At 44.6% G+C, this 22,346-nt stretch overlaps 1 protein-coding gene across 1 annotated transcript in view; it reads left to right on the forward strand.

The window, feature by feature from the left end:
* The window catches only part of LOC135079465 (fibrillin-2-like), a 62,352-nt gene that overhangs the window by 9,488 nt on the left and 30,518 nt on the right, over window positions 1–22,346 (forward strand). Inside the window, exons 2-27 of the mRNA XM_063974125.1 lie at window positions 5,365–5,540; window positions 8,044–8,126; window positions 8,533–8,652; window positions 9,538–9,642; window positions 10,284–10,391; window positions 10,834–11,012; window positions 11,463–11,624; window positions 11,936–12,023; window positions 12,121–12,276; window positions 12,574–12,781; window positions 13,275–13,412; window positions 13,755–13,871; window positions 14,223–14,442; window positions 15,949–16,159; window positions 16,489–16,593; window positions 16,668–16,927; window positions 17,218–17,398; window positions 18,288–18,395; window positions 19,213–19,382; window positions 19,620–19,752; window positions 19,827–19,985; window positions 20,083–20,408; window positions 20,572–20,722; window positions 20,810–20,962; window positions 21,031–21,211; window positions 21,683–21,875. Coding sequence (XP_063830195.1) covers window positions 5,365–5,540; window positions 8,044–8,126; window positions 8,533–8,652; window positions 9,538–9,642; window positions 10,284–10,391; window positions 10,834–11,012; window positions 11,463–11,624; window positions 11,936–12,023; window positions 12,121–12,276; window positions 12,574–12,781; window positions 13,275–13,412; window positions 13,755–13,871; window positions 14,223–14,442; window positions 15,949–16,159; window positions 16,489–16,593; window positions 16,668–16,927; window positions 17,218–17,398; window positions 18,288–18,395; window positions 19,213–19,382; window positions 19,620–19,752; window positions 19,827–19,985; window positions 20,083–20,408; window positions 20,572–20,722; window positions 20,810–20,962; window positions 21,031–21,211; window positions 21,683–21,875 — 4,191 coding nt within the window. The remainder of the gene's footprint in view (window positions 1–5,364; window positions 5,541–8,043; window positions 8,127–8,532; window positions 8,653–9,537; window positions 9,643–10,283; window positions 10,392–10,833; window positions 11,013–11,462; window positions 11,625–11,935; window positions 12,024–12,120; window positions 12,277–12,573; window positions 12,782–13,274; window positions 13,413–13,754; window positions 13,872–14,222; window positions 14,443–15,948; window positions 16,160–16,488; window positions 16,594–16,667; window positions 16,928–17,217; window positions 17,399–18,287; window positions 18,396–19,212; window positions 19,383–19,619; window positions 19,753–19,826; window positions 19,986–20,082; window positions 20,409–20,571; window positions 20,723–20,809; window positions 20,963–21,030; window positions 21,212–21,682; window positions 21,876–22,346) is intronic.

A 22,346-nucleotide genomic window follows, 5' to 3' on the forward strand; every position in this document is an offset into this window, starting at 1 on the left:
TGTGGTTCTATCGACGACTGTATCCATCCATATTTTGTAAAATATTTTAGTAACATGGTATTTCAGTCTCTATCACATTTTAAATGCTAGATCTTTCTCTTCGACACCTCTAAGTTTCTAACAGTTATTTGAAATTGAAATGTTTCCATCATAAATACAAGAAACCCGTCGTGCCAGCAAACATTACAAGCGGTGGCCTTATTAGAGGATCTGCGTCGGATTCGGGTCGCGAGTGTTTGGGGAAAGTTCGTTACGGGCCATTCACACCCATCAAAGGATTCCCACTTTGTTTGTTTTTAAAGGACGGTAAGAAAGTACTTAAACTAATAAATAACGGGAAATTTTGAAGGAGGCAACTTGTGCTTGACAGGACAAAGTTGTATTGATCCGAACTGATATTGTTTGCTTACTAAATGAGGACCTGTAATAAAACCAAAAGTTGGTAGAGATATCCAAAAGTATGTCAAAATATAGTAGTAATAAGGAATGAAAATATCAAAATTATGTAAATTCCAACAAAGATGTTGGATTTGTTCTAGCTCGCGGCTTCATTCTGTCTGTCACCGTTATCAGTCAAATTGCTGTTTGCTCGCAGGTTGTGATTAGGCACCTAGTACGTTGTGCTGATTACATCTAGTTTATTTCTATAGTACCTACTTACTACACATTAACAGTTTTTAATTAGTGCTTCTCTTTACACACATTCTTTGTAGTAGCGTAGATGCTTGCTTGCTATGCTGTTGTAAAGGGCGCTACGGCATTAAACACAGTTATACAATTTATATGCCTTTGCAAATGTTTCAAATGTTGTAGCTACTTGTCAATGGCCGATGTGTAGAGTCCCAAAGGTTTCGACGAATAAATCAACATAATGTATTAATTTTCGACTCTGGCACTAACTTTGCTCTAAAATGTAGAGCTTTAGGATAATGATTACCAATCCGATTATAAAATTTAATTACGGTGTCCATATTAAGTCGATTTCTGAGTGTTAATATCGCCTAATTTTCATCTTCAGGTGATTGAAAATTCAGTTTTTTCTTCAAATGAAGTTGTGCAGATATTTACAGCACTTTCACATAAAACAGTAGAACTTCTTATCACTCCAGCCATTATCGTCTCCAGCGAAATCTCGGTGTAGTCCAGTTAGCGTCCCCGGCATAGTAGCGGGGTCCCAGATTCGAGCGTGGGCGCATTGAGTCACCGCCGGATCGCGCCGATTGCCGCGGCCGATGCGTCGGATCAATGCTTTGTTTACCGACTGTTACTTGTTACTACCATACAAAGTGAACTTTCTGTGATGTGGTAGTAAAACGGGCTCTATTGACACTCGTCTTTGATTTGAAGCGCACCTATACGTTTTAATTCAGCTATAGGCTATATTTACGCAATGTAGAGTTGTGTTCTAACTCAATTAATACTAGTAGCTCACACCATAAAAATCTTGGTCATATAGTTCTGGGAGAACATTACGAGTACAAGACAACGCCACTCTTGAGGCGGAGTTTTGGGCTGACACTGTGTAGGTTTGTTGTCGACACGAAAAGAAGAAGATTACAAGACTTGGCTCAAGTTAAAAATTCAAAGATTCTTTTGGTAAGCTTTGGAACTCTATACTTTCACGACGAGTGAGTCAAATTGCATCTTTAAGTAACTATGAATACAAGAGACTTGTATTCCATTTGAACTTTTTCTCCTCTTCACTTACTGACCTCTACTGGAGTAATGAGAAAGGATATCGTGGGCTTAGGTTACTAATGCACATTGAATCTATAATGTAGATTAAATTGAGCTCACCAGCTCAGTAGCACGTTATCTAACATACGGTTTTGTCTGAATTAAAATCTCACATTTCTGTAGTACTAGCATTTATAGTGCTTTGCAATACCTGAAGCTCAGATGAAGGTGTTTTAAGTACCTTTGTAAACAATTTGTAAATTAAGTCTTTGGACTTAATGATCCGAATCTGAAAAATTTTGGTATTCTCGAAATATGATGAATGTACTTTTGAGTAAGTATTATGTTCCACGATTTAGCAGTTCAGTCTAGTTTGTGATAGAAATGCTATCTGCAGTATTCGTACAACAATCCAGACTCCAAAATGATGTTATTTGTATTCTTTGTGTGATAATCTTCTAAGTACGGCTTTATAGTGTCAATTTTTAGATCTTTTAGTAGGCCAGTAGAATTAAACACAAAAATTGATTAAATCGGAAATAATTCCTACAAAAGATTTTTTTGCTTTAATGGCTTCATTGGTTGCCCATTAAGACTCTCCTAAGTTTTCGACTTCGACGGAGTTGTGCTTAAGTGGTGGGGGCCCCCGAAAGCGGCGTTTTTTCGGTTTTCCGGTTATACCACGTAAAGGACTTACCCTATCGAAAAGTGGTCTTCATGACGGTTAAAGGGCACTTAATCCTGCATTGAATAAGACCAAATTCATATGTTTTGGACAAACCGTTCTCGCGCTAAAGTTCGGCAAAGTAGAAAATATACGTATAATTAATGACCCTCTCCACGTCCAATGGCTTGTTACCCACATGCTTCCAAGCCTTGTAAAGGGTCGCCTTAACCAGTGTAACCCTAACAAGGCTCACGAGTTTGATTCGCTTATCCTTGTTCGTCCCAGCCGTTCCTTAACTGCGGTTGCTGCACCTCTTCCTGACACTCTCCTGGACGACTCTATGTTACCTAATGTGGCTGCCTCTCTTCCTTGTACCCTCCTGTACGATTGCATTGCTTAGCTATATGCCTGGTCCAAGGTTCGACGCCACAAAATTAACTTTGTTCGCGTGAAAATAGTTTAAATACTATTTTCCGTGCTTGCAACATTTTTCTTTACTGCTTCGCCTCTATTAGTCGTAGAGTGATTGTATATATCCTATAGCCTTCCTAAATGTATGAGCTATTCAACACAAAAATAATGATTTCAATCAAACTAGTAATTCTTAAGATTAGCGCGTTCAAACAAACAAACAAAAAACTCTTCAGCGTTTTAATATGAACTTGTTGTTGTTGATTTTTGGCGTCGAACCTTAGACCAGGCATACGGCTAGGCAACGTAGTCATGCAGGAGGATACAAGGAAGAGGGGCAGCCACAGTAGGTAACACAGAGTCGTTCAAGTGAGTGCCAGGAAGAGGTGCAGCAACCGCAGTTAAGGAACGGCTGGGACGAACAAGGATAGGCGCATCAAGCTCGTAAGCCTTGATAGGATTACACTGGTTGTGGTGGCCCTTTTCAAGACTTGGAAGCCTGTGGGTAACAAACCATTGGACGTGGAGAGGGTCATTAATTATACGTATATTTTCTACTTTGCCGAACTTTAGCGCGAGAACGGTTTGTCCAAAACATATGAATTTGGTCTTATTCAATGCAGGACTAAGTGCCCTTCAACCGTCATGAAGACCACTTTTTGATATGGTAAGTCCTTTACGCGGTATAACCGGAAAACCGAAAAAATGCCTCTTTCGGGGGCCCCCACCACTTAAGCACAACTCCGTCGAAGTCGAAAACTTAGGAGAATCTTAATGGGCAACCAATGAAGCCATTAAAACAATAAAATCTTTTGTAGGAATTATTTCCGATTTAAAAGCTAATTCTACTGGACTATAGGGCATGTTCTTCAAACTTACTTACCTTACTCAATGATATACCTTACTCTACATCGGTATTGCTTTAAAGCAGTTGTAAGATCAATGTTTGTATTTATAGCGTTATTATTGCGCCATATTCCTCGCTCGTAACGTCAAATTAAGCTTTCAATGACAGCTAATTGCCGACTTGCGCAGGCGTTCTTTGATTCGGATGCTTATTGTTTTGAACCAGTTCGGAGTTTAACGATTCCGTAACGTCTAAAGATTGTTATGAATTACGCACCAACACAAATCTCTACGCTCTTCAACCGTCTGTTGACGCTATTTCATATCTTTATTATTAATTTTGTAGGGTCTTAAACCTATATCATGCATGTTTACTGTGCGCACTCTAGGCTCACTAAATAATGAGTTCTTAAACGTTTTGGTGAGGAAATGTGCACTTATAATGTGTATAACTTACAATTATTTCAATCAAGTACATATTATGATTATGCCAAATACACACATATGATCGATTAATTGAATGCAGATCTAAAATGTTTCTTAGCGCATCTTATAGGTATACCCGTAGGAGGATGATTGGTATTCTTTCAACTTCCACCTCTAATTGTGCCCATGCGCATGTGCCCACATTATTGACCTGGTTTGGAATTCGCAAGGTTAAGGTCCCTCAAACTGCAGTGGGCCTCTGGGCCTTATCGATGGACCGACGATTACCTCTCCACTAAATATAGTGAGTGGCTGCAATAGGGTAGGGTCGTCGGCCCCGTTATCATTTCGGCACAGATTCCTTGACCCCGCCTCCCCGCGCGCGCCCCTCACATATCTGCAACTATATTAATTACTCATTATAACAGCTGTCTCTTTTTACTACAAAACTATCCCTTTATATGCAAATATACGAGGTATCGTTTCAGATAATTCAAAACTCAAAGTTAGAAAGCAGAATAGTGAAGATCTTGCTCTACATTTTTATCGTAGTATTAAATTGCTTCCCACAATGTCTTACGTTACATTGATGAAGTACCGCCTCAAATCAGCATACATAAACCGACACCTAATAAGACTTAGATCGATCAGCATTATTCGGGCGGGTATTTGTAAATAGTACCTTTGTCCCAAAATGGTGTGACGGAATGGGAATCCGACCATATACGGGCCTGACAGTGTTTGTTTTCAGCCTACACTCTTGCTCTACCAATCAAATTGCGGCCTTTCATTCACATTGTCTTATCGTTTGCCAAATACACACATTCGATCTTGATTTGGCTGGCAAAGATTGAATGTTCAAAAGTCCAAATAAGGATGTGTAGACCACGAGATTGAAAGCTTTTGTGAAAACTTTTCTAATACGACTTTAATCTAATTTTGTAACTGACCAAGTTTGAAACGTCGGGTTCCCTTTTAATTATCAACTTCACGGTGGTCTACGCAATTAGGCATTCTCCCGAGCGACGGTTATCATCGCCTTATCTCGAAACTTCTTCGTTTTGATTCATTAATTTGCGTACACACTCCGCCTTGATTCAATCGACATTAAAAATAGTTAACTGGGTTACAAATGCTTCGGCTCTGACCTCGGGCTATCAAAATATTGCATTTAGTGATAAAACGCGCGCTCCTCCGAATATTTATGCAATGTTTTTGTAAAAAGTTTAATAATAATTTTGGCCATGATCGAAGTCGTAAAACTGATATCCGATGTGTACGAGTATACCTACCGGATGTTATACAACATCGGACTTGAATGTTTGTTTGTTATGCAGGGTGATGGTGCCAAGATGACAATGCAGTGGTTCCTGCCAGCGCTGCTGGTGCTGAGCGCGCTGTGCTCGCTGGCGACCGCTGAGCCGCGCTACCCCCAGCAGAGCACGCACCGGCCGCGCCACTGGCAGCGCGGCGCCCGCACGCTGGATGAGCGAACACCCAGCCAGTTTGTCGGGTGAGAGAAAATGCAGCACATTGCCATAATCCGTGAAATCCCCGTCCACGACTCACAGAGACAAGATCCACATACTGGATGAGCGTACCCCCAGCCTTTGCGTTAGATGACCCGCTTGCAGCCCAGCCAAAACCAAACACATACCTACTAAGTTAAGTTAAGTTGCTTACTTTGGGGCTAGCTGGCGCTGAGTGAAATTGACCAAAGATTTATTATTTATTATTATTATTATTTATTACTAGCTATACCAAGATCCGTGTACTTCTTGGTATATTCACGCCTATTCTTATTTTCAGGAGAATAGGTAGGTACTCTTCTAAATACACAATATCTGGTAATCTGGTTACACCACGTGTCATCCTTCAATGTGTCACGTTACGGCCTTTATTGTCTTACTAATATTAGCAACTGCATTGCAAGTGTGCAATCCATTTCTGGCTAACATCATTGTCAAGATAGGTTCGGATCAAAAGCTCTTGGAATACTGTGAATTATAAATAGGTGCAATCAAAGAAGATGCAACATGAATCATGTGGCAACGCCGTGCGCGCGCACTGAGAGCATCGTCCCCAGACGTGCGATGCATAATCCAGTAATGCACATGCCTGCAATTGCTAGGCTCCACCTGTCTCCGTCGGGACATGTCAAGTAAAATAATGTTTTTTACGATGAACCTGATTTGCGTAGTCTTGGAGTGTTTAAGAATTATCCTTCAAAGTTTCCTGTTAATAGTAATTTCTGAATCACTTACCATCAGATGAACCAGCACGCGGTGTACCTTAAAAAAGAAACACATCTTTAGTATGTTTATTTAAGTTTTATGATGAGTGATTTTAAGCATTCGGTATTCGGGGACACAGTGCAAAAGCCATTTACAAAAATGTAGAGTTTAGAAAGAATCGCGATAGATCTCAAACGATCAATAAGTACATGTGCAATTTCCCATACTGATTTTTATTATAAAAATTGAACATAACTTATAATTATCCGAGATGTAGGGACCACTTCCGGGCACTGCCGACTGTCCTCCAGTCACGTTTCCTCATTCCGGGCGCGGTTGGAGCATCGTAACATGAGTAGTACGGCGCGGGCGCACGCGTGGGTGGGTTTCACGCCTATAATTTCGGGGAGATCGGCACCGGAACGGCAGGTGACGAGGCCCCAAGGCCGGTGCAACGGGGAAAATCGCGTTAGGAACGCCACTTGGGAGGTAGTTCTCATGACCTTAATTTGAGGATCATCTGAGGTTCCGTTGAAAATATTCGTAATGTTGTGATGACTTTGCACATTGTTCATGGGCACGAAGAATATTGACAATTGAACTCGTTTTGGGAAGTGCAGTTTGGAAGGCATTTCATACGGGAAAGGAGCACGTTCCTATGACATAGCGAGAGTAAAAGCTGAATGCAAGTTTACCACGACGTTTTGTTCAATCTGTGAATTCATCAATATTAAATGGGCACTTGCACCATTCGGGTTGTGATTGTGATTTGCGGATTGTTTTACTGAGGCAACTTATTCCAATCGTGATGTAGTTACAGGAATTTAAACTCCATCTGAATAGACTGCCATTTGTACGAGCATACATATTATAAACATGTGGTCAGTCGTCATTGACAGCGCATTTAAACTCATTTGCCGGAATTTATTTGATAAACAATTGCATTTAGCAGAGATACAGCGATTTTGTTACAAGGTCTCTATATCCAGTGACTAAGGACGCCGATAACATGTCGGCCTATTGACCTGGACAGAAATTAGTCTAGTTAAAGACCGAAGCGAATCGGCTAACTACTGCGACCCACCTTAGCCACGGTTCACGAGGCAGGCAAGCTCCGCCACCATCGCTCTCTAAATAAAGTCCTGTCCAACTTTTGAGATTACGTAATGGTCAGCGCAGGCCATATACGAGACAAAAGGATAATTAATTGACAACCGTTTTGGAAGACAAAGATGACGGTCCAAGTATGAATTCAAAAGACACTGTTGATAGGGGTGTAGGTGGACGGTCAATTTCTATGATTTATGTCGCCAGGAAATTGGTGGCGTTATTTTTACTGTAAATGGATTGTTTTAGAGCCATAAATTACATGTTACAATGTTATAATGGGTTTTTAATTAATAACTCCAAAGCTGAAACTGCGTAGCCATTAGTATATTTTATGGCGTCTGTAAATATTGTCTTAATTAGGAAGTGGTACCAGTTTAGCGAGTCATAAAATATTGTTGAATCAGAATTGGCCGATTTTGAGTCCAGACAAAGTTGCAAGAGGTAATCTAAACTTTTAAGCGGACTTATTTATTACAGTTAGTAATAATAAAGCCTGCTATACAAGTACCTCTACACTGTATATTTAGATGACGGGATAGTGGTTTATGAGTTTTATAAAGCGGCCGAACTGATAAGCGATAAAAATTAAAATTTATAACATTATCTTTTAATTTAATAGGTAAACCTGCATGTAACAAACCTACATAACTTATAACATTGTTGTTATTTCAGGCCACACGTCTGCCGGAGTCGCAACAGCACGCATTGCTGTCCAGGATGGACTTCCAGGCCAAATTCGCTTCTTTGTGTTGTCCGTAAGTAGTAAAAGTTATGTACTAGTACCTACTGATATAATAAGCAGGCATAGGTAGCGAGTTTCCTTTATAGCAGTGTTTTTCAACCCCCCTAGTATGAAAAAATATTTTGCGATCCCCCCCGACTGTTCGCTTTTTTTTCGCTCAATTTTTAGGGTTTCATAGATTTTGTAGGGACTGAATTTTTCAATCTATACAACATTTATGCATTTGCATAATTAGATTTCGGATAAATCTATCTTTAAAACTTTACTGTTTTTTACTTAGGTAGTTTTTACGACCTTTCGCGACCCCCCTATAGAGGCTTCGCGATCCCCCCAGGGGATCGCGATCCACCGGTTGAAAAACACTGCTTTATAGTATTTCCATATTAGTCTGCAGATTGAGGTGTGTTTTAATTTTGTAGCCATCTGCCGGCCGGACTGCGGGCCCGGGCCGGGCTCGTGCGTGGCGCCCAACATGTGCCGCTGCCCGGGCGGCGTGGAGGCGCCCTCTTGCGCCAACGGGGGACTCTATCCTTACCCACGTGAGTATACCTAACCAGAGTAAATACAAATGAGTAGGTCATCTTCATAGAAACGCATGGGCGCGGTTTGTATGTGAGCGCGCCAACACGTACGCGGCGCGCACGCACACACTGACAAAATTTAGCGGGGATTAGAGGGGATCCAGTCGTGGTTGCGCCGAATTTTGTCAGTGTGTGCATGCGCGCCGCATACGTATATTGGCGCGCTCACATACAAACCGCGCTCGGTGCTTTTCTATGGAGATGACCTACTCATTTGTATTTACTCTGGTATAACATTGCGGATTCTTAACAGATTAATTATCTTAAAAATTATAAATAACATGAAAATATCGAACTGCCTAAGGCGGGAATTGATCACACGGACCTTTCGCTTGCCGGGCGACTGCTCTTCCAACTGAGCTACTTAGACACTGGATAAACCCATCGCAATTTTCAAGTGTAATACGCTGTTACCATTAATTATCCTGTCCAGTAATAATCATGTTTGAACTTTAAGATTGAATCCACAATTTTAATGCAGTCTTGTGTTTGTGCCTTTATGGCATGACTGTATTCAGAAAAGAGTGACTCACTTGCTCTGTTGTTCTAAAGATAAAATCATAGTGAGATGTCTGCTTTAGAACATTTTCATACAGTTTGAGTATTTTTTTCTTATTTGGCGCCCAACATGGTGCGAAAGCTATTATGTCCTCTTACGCGCAATATGGTCTCAAAAGTGGTAGTCAACGTCTTGTATTATGTCGATTTTAGAATGTAGACTTTTTGGAGACCTTCTGGTGCATTCATTGAGTTATAATGAACTACATAGTAATATTACTTCAATAGGTGCATTGGAGATTGTACTTATTTGTTTGCAACTAGTTCGTTTGGTTTGTCTTGCAGCGCGCACGCGCGGCGGCTGCCGGCGCATCTGCATGAACGGCGGGACGTGCACCAACGGCACCTGCGCCTGCGCGCCCGGCTGGAGCGGCGAGTTCTGTACCGACCGTAAGTTATGCATCATAGTCAAAGTGGTCATTGCTCATCACAAACACGTCATCATCATCATCATTTCAGCCATAGGACGTCCACTGCTGAACATAGGCCTCCCCCAATGATTTCCATGTTGATCGATTGGTAGCGGCCACCTTTATGATGACTTCGGTCCACCTTGTGGGTGGACGTACCACACTGCGTTTTTCGGCACGCAACCTCCCCTCCAGAACCTTGCTGCCCCATCGGCTGTCAATTCTGCGTACTAATTTGCCCTGCCCATTGCCACTTCAGCTTGCTAATCCAAACAGGTGTTTTATAAAATGACGTTGAGTTTCGGCTGTGTTGCTTTAGCAGCAGTCAGCAGACTGGCAGACGGCAGTAGCAATACAGTCTAAACGTCGAGCTGTAAGTACTCGTGCACTGACTTGACTGGGGGTACAATAAGTGACCTTCCCACTTTAAATTGTAGTAGATCAGTGTGAGCATGTTGTATAATATATCATGAAGTGGTGGTAGAGCAAGCTACCTATATTTGAAGTGCTCTGGAAAGGGCCTATATACTGAATAAACTATTTAATTTAATTTCATTGTATGTTTGTTTTTGTGCAGTCGAGTATATTTTTGTTTCACTTAACTGTAATATTCTCCTTCAGCAATTTGCCGCGAGCCATGCCTGCATGGAGGGCGCTGTATCGCGCCCGACCGCTGCGTCTGCTTCCACGGCCTGTCTGGGACACGTTGTGAGATCGATAGAAGGACTGGTAAGGCAACAAATTTTTCACCGCGATACACATAATATGCGAATCAGTTTTTAGAAATTAAATTCATTTACCTAATAAATAAGTCTGAAGTTTGATGGAACTAAACTAAAAGAGTTTTCATTAGGCGCCATGCGTCTTCTTTTGGCAGTTGAATAAACAACTAACCATAATAATCATCATTTATGATACCGCAATAAAAATAAAGCAAAAAGTGTTGGTAGCTTTTCAAAGCAATCGACCTTCGAGAGGTGTTAAATCCGTTAACGCCTCACCATTAACCAAATAATCACCAGTCTACTTACTCATCGAGTTTTATGGCAGTCGAATATTTTCATTTATCTAAAATCTCTACAAATCAAGATTTGGTGTTTAACGCTTCAGTAAGTAGGAAGCTTTTTGACAAAATCTATTGTTGTCATCTAGAGTCATAATCTTATTTCAGGGCCCTGCTACACCGACACTCGCGGAGCCTTATGCACTGGAGCGCTAGAAGGAGTGGTGTGCACCAAACAGCTGTGCTGCGCCACCGTGGGCGTAGCTTGGGGGCACCCTTGTGAGCGCTGCGGGGACCTCGACTGCCCCACTGGACATCTAAGGAATCTTGCTACTAAGGAGTGCCAGGTGAGAGGTTTCGGTGTGATAGTAAGGTTTTCTTTAATGGTTCATGATTTACTCGTAGGTGTGCATTTAGATCTTTAGATGGTTTGTGCATGAAGATGGTCAGTGGAGTTATTCGCACCTATGGTCCCTTTTCTTGGTTCTCTGATTAGTGTTTTGTTTTCTTGAAAGGTATATCCACCTTAGAAAATAACGCGTCAGAACCAGTTTCAGCTCCGCGACAAAATAAAACGCAGAGATTACCCCAGTAGAAGGCATTATAGAGTATGCTTCTCTCAGTTTTTATCCTTAATCTTGATAGAGCAGGATGGGGGACCACTGCCAGTTTTCCACCAGAAAAGTTGCGTGTAAACAGAGTTATGTGGACTGAAGTTTTTATAGGCTTGAAATTTTAAGTGTGCAGGCTTTATCACGTAAGCAGCTCACGTAGGCTAAACTCCTGGTATATTCCAGGACATCGACGAGTGCGCAGCGGTCCCAGGGCTATGCAGCGGCGGCAAGTGCGTGAACAGTATCGGTTCGTTTTCGTGCGAGTGCCCGCCCGGCCAGCGCCGCCACCGCGTCACCAACAACTGCGAGGACATCGACGAGTGCGAGGACCCTGACATCTGCCCCGTGAGTTTGATGAGCTCTATCAACACATTGCACCTGTATTGCTATATCACTGAAACTATTTTACTTTCCCATGACCTTACATGATGGTGGCCACAGGATGACCAGTCCACTGCTGAACTAGGTCTCCCACAATGATTTCCAGATTGGTAAACTTTAGATTTGTTAAGTTACCCCTTTGACTGGAAAAGATCTACTTTCCACTTCTTCTTCAATTTGGTTTTATCACATCTTGCTGGTCTAAATATTTCGACAGGTGGAAATGATTCTTTTCTTCTAATAATCCCGCATGATTTCATTGTATTTTGTTGCAGAACGGCAAATGCGTGAATACTGAAGGCGACTACTACTGTCTTTGCAATCCTCACTTCATTCCTAGTCCAGACAAGAAGTTTTGTATCGGTACGTATTTTCACTCCAATGGGTTACCAATATAATATTTACCATAAGAATATGGTGTTTTACTTAACTGTTATCTAACTTTGGTTACCTTCTGCAGATGGCCGTGTGAGCAGTTGCTTCGCGTACTTGGGCGAGACGGGAGAATGTGCCGAAAGGCTGCCAGTCCAGCTGTCGAATCGCGACTGCTGTTGTGGTTTCAACATGGGTCGAGCTTGGGGTGATCTTTGTACACCTTGCCCTCCCAGAGGAGCTGGTGAGATACCTCCACTATTATACGTGTTATGATTTCTTTTATTCTTGAGATATATCCGATCTTTTTGTGTAAAATGGCATAGGTGGAATTTTCATCACTTTTGTTTCGTGTATGTTTCGTGAAAATGATAATTTCTGATACAGACTACAGCTCATTAATACTTTAGTGAATGCCTATTAATTTTGATGAGTCTCTGACGTACCTACGTGGAAAAGAACGCCACCAAAAGTTGTGATTAGAGGGGTGCTTTTCAAAGTATCCGAATTTCGGTGACAGTAACTTTTTTACCTAATGCAGTGGAATGGATCCATCTCTGTGGCGGCGGCGGCGTGCCTCCCTACTGGCACCGCAACACGACCGGCGGCGGCGGCGGCGGCGGCGGCGGCGGGCTCGGGCCGGACGACGACTTCGAGGCCAAGTCTATCGCCGTCTACCCCAAGATCAACGAGTGTATGCTGAGGAGCGGAATTTGCGGCCTGGGAGAGTGTGTTGATAAGGATGTTGGGTAAGAATAAGTTGATCATAGTAAATCACCTAGTGATATCCTCGATACACGAGTGCAAAGTATATGACCTGCAGTAGGTACGGCTAGCATGAAAAACTTTCGAGTTCAAATCGTTTGCGTACTCGAATCGCCATCAAAAGATTTAGTAATAAAACTACAACAGCGCCCTTGTGAACGTGTCGTAAAGTGAACTTAGTATGAGATATGGTTGCCGGTTGCACGAAACTTATTTTGAGAATCAAAATTGTCACGTTATCGTTTAATTCGAAGATTGAGTACCTATTGAATTTTATCGAATACGCAAACGATTCGAAGACGAAAGTTGTTCATGCTAGAGGTACTGATGATGATTTGTCTTAATTTGTTACGGTTTAAATTTACTGAAATAAGTTTGCATACTTCTGTCATTCGAATGCCAATGTCGCTGATGCTGATGTCTACATGATGCCAAGAATTTATTTAATTTCTTTTTCTCAACTGTTCATGCCTCCAGATATTCATGTAACTGCTGGGATGGCGCGGAAGAGACAGTACAGGATGGCAACCCGATCTGTATTGATATCGACGAGTGCGCGCTCGGCTACTGCAAGGGAGGCACTTGTATCAATAACCCCGGCTCCTTTGAATGCAGGTATAGATATTTTCCCATCTAAATATTACTAAAGCCCGGTCCGTGAGCACGTAGAATTTTGTCCAATGACCCCTAGCTACCCATCCTTATCGCTCGCGCGTAATTATATTGCTGTGGCGACTGTGCGACTGGCACCCGCAGTGAGTGTGCGAGCGCGATAGCAACATATTACGCGCGAGCGATAAGGATGGGTAGCTAGGGATCATTGGACAAAATTCTACGTGCTCATGGACCAGACTATACTCAGGATTTTGACTCTTTTGCAGCTTGTTGTCTAAACTAACTTGTTGAAAGTAAGGTCCAGGTTTCAATGTTTTAAGTTTTAATTTTGATTGTTTTCAGATGTCCACCAGGCTTCGACCCTGTAGACAACAACAGACGGTGCAGTGACCAAAACGAATGTGAAATGACGAACGGAGCCATGTGCACCAATGGCATATGCAGAAGCATTGGACCTGGGTAAGTCTTCATAAAAACGAGATCATCATCTACAAAATAGACTAAAAAGTCGGTGAATTAATTGACTAAGGCTGATTTGCACCACCTTACTTTGATCGTAACTATAATGGTGCGTCCACACTGGGCGAACGGGCTCACTCGGCAAACTCGACATCCTGCTCACTCAAGAGCAGGATGACCAGCGTGCCGCGCGAGCCCGTTGTGTGGACGCACCATTACGATAACCGGTATATTTTGTATGGACTTTGACAGATTTTTGTCGTTTGTCAAACCTAACTTTTCCAATGTTCTACGAATTAGCAGTGTCTAAGCCGGCTCTCGTCTTTATTTTGATTCCCATGTCTTCTACAGCACCTACGAATGTGTTTGCAACGCCGGCTACGAGTCGACGGAGACCGGCAACGCGTGCCGCGACGTGGACGAGTGCCGCGACACGCCCAACGTGTGCCGCCGCGGCCGCTGCCGCAACACGCCCGGCAGCTACGACTGCCAGTGCGACGCCGGCTTCCAGTTCGTGCTGGGCGGCTACTGCAGCGACATCGACGAGTGCAGCGACAAGTCCGTGTGCCAGGTGAGTGGCACATGCAGTGGCTCAGACGAGTGCCGCAACACGCCCGGCAGCTACGACTGCCAGTGCGACGCCGGCTTCCAGTTCGTGCTGGGCGGCTACTGCAGCGACATCGACGAGTGCAGCGACAAGTCCGTGTGCCAGGTGAGTGGCACATGCAGTGGCTCAGACGAGTGCCGCAACACGCCCGGCAGCTACGACTGCCAGTGCGACGCCGGCTTCCAGTTCGTGCTGGGCGGCTACTGCAGCGACATCGACGAGTGCAGCGACAAGTCCGTGTGCCAGGTGAGTGGCACATGCAGTGGCTCAGACGAGTGCCGCAACACGCCCGGCAGCTACGACTGCCAGTGCGACGCCGGCTTCCAGTTCGTGCTGGGCGGCTACTGCAGCGACATCGACGAGTGCAGCGACAAGTCCGTGTGCCAGGTGAGTGGCACATGCAGTGGCTCAGACGAGTGCCGCAACACGCCCGGCAGCTACGACTGCCAGTGCGACGCCGGCTTCCAGTTCGTGCTGGGCGGCTACTGCAGCGACATCGACGAGTGCAGCGACAAGTCCGTGTGCCAGGTGAGTGGCACATGCAGTGGCTCAGACGAGTGCCGCAACACGCCCGGCAGCTACGACTGCCAGTGCGACGCCGGCTTCCAGTTCGTGCTGGGCGGCTACTGCAGCGACATCGACGAGTGCAGCGACAAGTCCGTGTGCCAGGTGAGTGGCACATGCAGTGGCTCAGACAAGTGCCGCAACACGCCCGGCAGCTACGACTGCCAGTGCGACGCCGGCTTCCAGTTCGTGCTGGGCGGCTACTGCAGCGACATCGACGAGTGCAGCGACAAGTCCGTGTGCCAGGTGAGTGGCACATGCAGTGGCTCAGACAAGTGCCGCAACACGCCCGGCAGCTACGACTGCCAGTGCGACGCCGGCTTCCAGTTCGTGCTGGGCGGCTACTGCAGCGACATCGACGAGTGCAGCGACAAGTCCGTGTGCCAGGTGAGTGGCACATGCAGTGGCTCAGATGAATGCCGCGGCCGCTGCTGCAACACACTCTGTGTGACAATCAAGTGATTGCCACTGCTCAGCATTTTGACGTTCAATATTTTGACGTTCATAAGTGCCACTTGTGGTCTAAACTGAATAAATACTTTTGATTTTGATTTTGATCAGAGTGCGATGACGCATTGGCTCAACGATACCTGTTGGCTTACAGCCACAGAGATAAAATTTGCTTGTCAGACTAATATTATTACTCTCCAACTGCAGCATCAGCCACCTCTAGATCATTCCGTAACGGGATTGATATCTATTTCGTGTAAATAAAGGATTTTACCTGAGGGTAGGTACTCTTTAACGTATTTTCACGTCCTGTGTTTGGCATATAAAGGAAAAATTGGAATAGCCTACCTGTACCTACTCTCAAATTTGGATTCGTCGGCATTAACATATTGGTTATTCCTGTTCAAACGAAGCTCTCTCCATTACTTCTTTTCTGAATTGTTGTTTTCTCTACAGGGCGGGCGCTGCGTGAACCTAGAAGGCTCGTTCCAGTGCGTGTGCGAGGCAGGCTACCGGCCGACAGCTGGGCGCGGCGCCTGCACCGACGTGGACGAGTGCGCCGAGCAGCGCGTGTGCCGCAACGGCCACTGCCATAATACCGCCGGGTCGTTCCGATGCGAGTGCCTGCCTGGGTTCACGCTTAGTGCTGATGGGAGGACTTGCTTAGGTAGGTTGTGTTTCACGTTCACCACCACAGGCGAAATATGCCATGTTTTCTTACGATACGTCATGAGCAGAGATGCTGGATATACCGACGGCCTGAAGGTAAAAGCAGCAGTATTTGGATAAAAAAAAGAAAGAGTTCGAGCTTTTGGACACTTCATCCGAGCAATGATGATGTTGAAGATCAAAAGATTTTTTGTTTTTTGACTCACCTGATCTATTCTTTGTCTATAAAGTGCTTATTAACTTTTGCCTTTTTTGCCTTTTAAAAGGCCCTGGCCACTTATTCTGTGGTTCTGGCTAAAGCGTGGTACTTCTGGTTGTGATTTTCAGATGAAGTCCAAGATTTGTGTTACGAGAAATATGAAGAAGGCCAATGCTCTGGTCCTGGTTCCAGTCCTGTAACCAGGTCGCAGTGTTGTTGTAGTGCAAGTAAAGGTAAGACATCTTCTATGGTTTACTAATATCTTCAAGAAATATTCGGATTGACTCACATTATTTTATTATTTTAGGATTAAGATTGGGTTGGGGCGTATCCTGCAAACCATGCCCGAAGAATGGTACCAAGGACTACGAGGTCCTCTGCCCCTCGGGTGCCAGCAAAGACAACAGCGGAGCGGACATTAACGAGTGCACAGTGATCCCAGGCATCTGCCAGCACGGGACCTGTGAAAACCTGGAACCGGGATACAGATGTATTTGTGACCCTGGCTTCCATCCTGATGTGGATAGCATCTGTCGGGACATTGACGAGTGCGATATGCATCAATCAGTAAGTCGTATGCAACTATAAAATGTAACTTAATTCATATTCTTCTCTAATTGTTCGCCAAGAGAAATTCACGTGGTGTAATCTATGTCGATGATATGATAGTTTTATTTTATCCACAACGAGAAATGAATGTTTCTCAAAGTGCCACAAAGTTGGTATATTTATATGTCTCGGAGTTAGCAGATCGTCTGACGATAAGCTTGTTAACCCACGATTCTTTGCTACGTGTTAGTACGCGCTTTGCACCAATAGTGTAGCAATTTCTCCAAAAGAGCATAATGTTGTTCCAGTATTGCACAGGCGGGCAGTGCCGCAACACGCCAGGCAGCTTCACGTGCGTGTGCCCGCCCGGCACGCGCTACGAGCCCGACGAGCAGCTGTGCCGCGACATCGACGAGTGCGAGGGTGAGCTCACTTTCCTCGTCTCCGACTATGAGCGCGGGGACATCCCCCCCGCCTTCCCCGTCACAGGTTACCACTTGACTACAGCATCGCTGACCACTGACCCTCATGAGCCTTCTAACATCGAGGACCATTACGCTGTGGTGGTGCCGGCCGGTAGCCGATATCGATAGTTGATCGTCTAAAGCACGTAGAATTTTGTCCAATGACCCCTAGCTATCCATCCTTATCGCTCGCGCGTAATTATATTGCTGTCGCGACTGTGCGACTGGCACCCGCAGTGAGTTTGCGAGCGCGATAGCAACATAATTACGCGCGAGCGATAAGGAACCCATCCTTGCTTGGAGTCATTGGACAAAATTCTACGTGCTCACGGACCTGAGGTGGAATTGTGTAAAGCAATTGTAATCATTTGACAGTTCATAACGTACGATTATTCTGTCAAACGCTTTGTTTAACTGAGTTTATCGTACGTTATGAACTGTCAAATGATTACGATTGCTTTACACAATTCCACCCCAGACTATAACACAACGAATAATTCACCTTTTTAGTTTAGTTTGGAAGCAACTATCGATATTGATGCTATTAATGGTATGGCATCACTACAAGCAAAGCGTCATGTAACACGCTGACAGCTGGGTCATAGACATCCGATGCTGCTATTAAACAGGCTGTATTAAATACCTACTTGATTACTTAATTAAAAACGCATAATCTTAATTTTATGGTACACGCAATCGTCTCATTGCACTGCTTATTTTTCATTATGATTTGTAATAAATTACTGATATTTAACATAATTTAATTTGCTTAATTTAAATAAGATATTTTGAATTTTCTCCAATGAAGAATTCGTTATTCCCAAAAAAGATTTGTAGGGTAGTCTTTGAATTGATCTATTGGTCCCTCCTGTATGCTTTCGGAGGGTAGTCGAACAAGATGTGTGTGCTTGCAGAGCTGAACAACCCGTGCGACAACGGGCGCTGCATCAACACCCACGGCAGCTACGAGTGCGAGTGCGAACATGGCTTCGTGTTGGACGCCACCGGGCAACATTGTTTGGGTAAGATACATTCTTCTTCTCTTCTTCCACTTATGTCATCATCATCATCATCTCAGCTATAGGACGTCCACTGCTGAACATAGGCCTCCCCCAATGCTTTCCATGTTACCCTGTTGGTAGCGGCCTGCGTCCAGCGCTTTCCTGCTACCTTTACGATGTCGTCGGTCCACCTTGTGGGTGGACGTCACACGCTGCGTTTTGCACTTATGTACTTCTGAATAATTTGGGAGTTCTACAACCCCCTAGAACTATTTGTTTCGACATCCTCAATGCTTTGTAGAGTCTTGGAGTTGAAAGTTATCTTAATTTGTAGATAGCCAGTCAAATCTACATCAGGATAGATTTAGCTCTGCTTTAAGCTGCCTAAGTTATGATATTTGCCGAAACTGTTCAGCTGGTTATACAGGGTGTTTGTTGATTTCAATCCTCGCCATACTTATTTAGGTGATCTATTATGACTTATGTATTAAACGCATTATCCACAAAAAAAAAATACAAACGAAAGTGGAATTTTTAGCGAATATTTTCCGTGCGAAATAAGCTGTCTGTGGCTCGCAATACTGCAATAGTTTATACTGTGGCACCATCAAGCTACGCGTATTGCTCGCTTATCATGTCGGATAGCCTACTGAAGGAAGCCATGTAAAGTAGGTAGTGTAAATAGGTATTTTTCTTTGACTAACTAAAGTTAAAGTTCTTTAAAAAAAAAATCGAAGTTTTTTTTACTGATTCGTGATAAGAATAAGCTACTTAATCAACTCCCTAAATATGGCGAGTAGTGAAATCAACACCCTGTATGACCGAAGTTCTTCTATAGATAATAGACGTGGTTCTTGCTGGCGTCGAGTGGTAGACGGGCAATGTGAAGCCGCAGCGCCGCGCCCGCTTCTCCGGCAAGAGTGCTGCTGCAGCGTCGGCCTGGCCTGGGGCTCCCCCTGCGAGCCCTGCGACCTAGACCACTGCCCTTGCCCCAAAGGATTTGCCAAGGTATATTTCATCTGCTTATCAACTGCTGATACTACATAATGAGGGTTTTCGCGATTGAAAAATCCGCCAGATGGCAATACGTAGACGCGAGGTTCAACTGCTGCGTGATTGGTGGATTTTGACATATCTGTCAATGTCATGTCAAAAATAACCAATCATTGAAAGTGTGCACGAAAATAGGTAGACCTATCTTGAAGTATTTGAAGATAAGTGAGGGAAACAATTTGTCTTTTTCAGCTTGATGGCTCCACATGCCGTGACGTAGATGAGTGTACCCTGGATCCAGACCTATGTGTGGGCGGGAGGTGCGTCAACACTGATGGCTCATACCGGTGCGAGTGTCCACCTGGCCTCACGCTTGACCCTAGCGGTGAGTCAAATAAAAAAAAATATATAGGGCAAATGCGTTTCAACAGATTATTCAATCCCTTGTAATTCTCACAGGTAACAGATGTGTGGACACTCGCCACGAGATTTGCTACACAGAGTATATGGGAGGACGATGCACAGGCCCGTTGCAGGCGGTCCTCAAAGCTGTGTGCTGTTGCTCTGCGCTTGGTAAAGCTTGGGGAGACTCGCGGTGCGAGCCTTGCCCGAAGAAAGGTAAAGCTTTCTGTCTGCTTTTCGGTAAAATATACCTTATCTTTGGTCTCTTGAACTTTTGATGCTTAATAATTGAAATTAAAAATATGGATGTCAGGTACTGATGCATTCCGGAACTTGTGTATGGTGAGCGACGTGACTGGCCCAACCGGAGTGTGGGACAGACCATTCGAGGGCGGCGGCAACATGACCGGCATCTGGAGCCACACCGGCGACGGGCACGGCGGCGGCGGGCCCGGTGGCGGTCCCGGTATGTGGCCGGACGGCGGGTGGCCGCCGGGTGGTTCTGATGGAGACACCAGCTTCATTGGCAAGGAGATGGACGTCAACGAGTGCTCTGCTTTCCCTGGACTGTGTGGTCATGGAAGATGCAAGAATATGATGGGCACTTTCGTGTGCGAATGTTTCCCAGGATATGAACCGGTAAATAAATTTTGGAGCTATCATAGTTTTAATAGGTATTGCTCGATTAATAGTGTTAATTTTCATAAGTATTGTTTATGTATGTGTATACTTAAGATTTATTTAAATGGAAGTGTGGGTTTTTTGGCTGTCACTTGTTACCAACCCTTTTTAATCTTCACAGGATTCCAAGAACCACACATGTGTAGATGTAAACGAGTGTGAGATAGTGTCGAATGTGTGCGGCGCTGGTGAGTGCCGCAACAATGAAGGCAGCTTCAGCTGTCACTGCCACCCTGGCCACAGAGCTGATGAGATCTCCAAGGTTTGCGTGGGTAAGTCGTTAAGTGCTTAAATTCTTAGGTTGAATTGCTCTATTTATCGAAGTAGTTTTTGAACCATGTTACTGGTGTTTTCACCAGATATCGACGAGTGCTTCGAAGACCGATCGCTATGCCGCGGCGGCCGCTGCGTCAACACCCCAGGGTCTTTCCGCTGCGAATGCGCTCCTGGGATGGAACTTTCACCTGACCGACTCTCTTGCAAGGATATCGACGAGTGTTCTATTACTTCTGGTAACTATTATTCCGACCATCTATATGTAATACCATCTAGTAGATACATTATTAACCAATTTGTATAGGAATTTGCAGCAACGGAGCGTGTGAGAATCTCATGGGAACGTACCAGTGTGTTTGTGACGAAGGCTACGCGCAACTGTCAGTCAAGTCTCACTGTGAAGATATAGACGAGTGCTCGGAAGACCCCACTCGGTGTCAACACGAGTGTGTGAACACGCCTGGATCTTACCACTGCGCTTGTAGGTGAGTGATGCATAATCAGTCTTTTATTCTGATGTTTTAGTACCACAAAGTGCATAAGTACGTCGGCCTGACAGATAAAGAAGGTTTTAGTTAGATGTTGTTGTGTGCAAAAGTTCCTTCCCTCGTGAACTGCGTCTCGTCCTCCTTCCTGACATACGCGGTTTGATGACCATATTCATTGATACTAGGATATGTCAGGCGCGGATGTTTCTCTCGAATGAATTAGTCTGCGCAGCGAAGGCTTGTAGCTGCGTGCTATAGACTCAATATACTGAACTGACAGCGGGGCGCCACCGTCAATAGCGGATCGCTGGTTCCGATTTTTGCCATGTTGGAAACTATAATAATATGTATAGTTGAACGATGGTGTTGCCCTCCTGTCAATAAGTTTGGTGGGACAGTTCAGTTTAGGTCATCTGTAGATTATTGACATCAGTGGTGGGACTCTCCTAAACTCAATTGATGTACCAGGGAGGGCTGGCAACTGCGCGCTGACGGTCGCACGTGCCGCGACGTGGACGAGTGCGCGGGCGGCGCGCGGCCGTGCGGCGGCGGCGAGTGCCGCAACACGCCCGGCTCCTACGCCTGCACCTGCGCCGACGGGCTGCTGCCGGCGCCTGACAACGCGCCGCCCACCTGCATCGACATCGACGAGTGCTCCGACGTACGTATTCACACCGATTGTTTCTATCTATTATACTATACAGGGTGGAAACGATAAGTGATCCCACTCGATTATTTCTAAACTATACAAGACTAGCGGCTGCCCGCGACTTCGTACGCGTGGATCCCGTTTTACCCCCTTAGGGGCCCGTTCCCGTGGGAATTTCGGGAATTCCTTTCTTAGTGCACCTCTACGGTATCTAAGCTACGTCCCTTCCAAATTTCAAGTGCCTACGTTTAGCCGTTTAGGCTGTGCGTTGATCTGTCAGTCAGTCAGTCAGTTTCTCCTTTTATATATTTAGAAGATATTGAAAAACTGGTTACTGATCCTGTAAGTGCTTCACGAGTTCTTTAAAACGCGGAAGCTGGAAACATTGAATTTTCGGATGGAACCAGTTTATTCTGTAACCTATAATTGATACTGTTTGAAAGAACTCATGAAGCACTTTCAGGATCAGTAACAAGTTTTTTG

Source organism: Ostrinia nubilalis, chromosome 16 (genome assembly GCF_963855985.1).
Source record: "Ostrinia nubilalis chromosome 16, ilOstNubi1.1, whole genome shotgun sequence".
Taxonomy (NCBI): domain Eukaryota; kingdom Metazoa; phylum Arthropoda; class Insecta; order Lepidoptera; family Crambidae; genus Ostrinia; species Ostrinia nubilalis.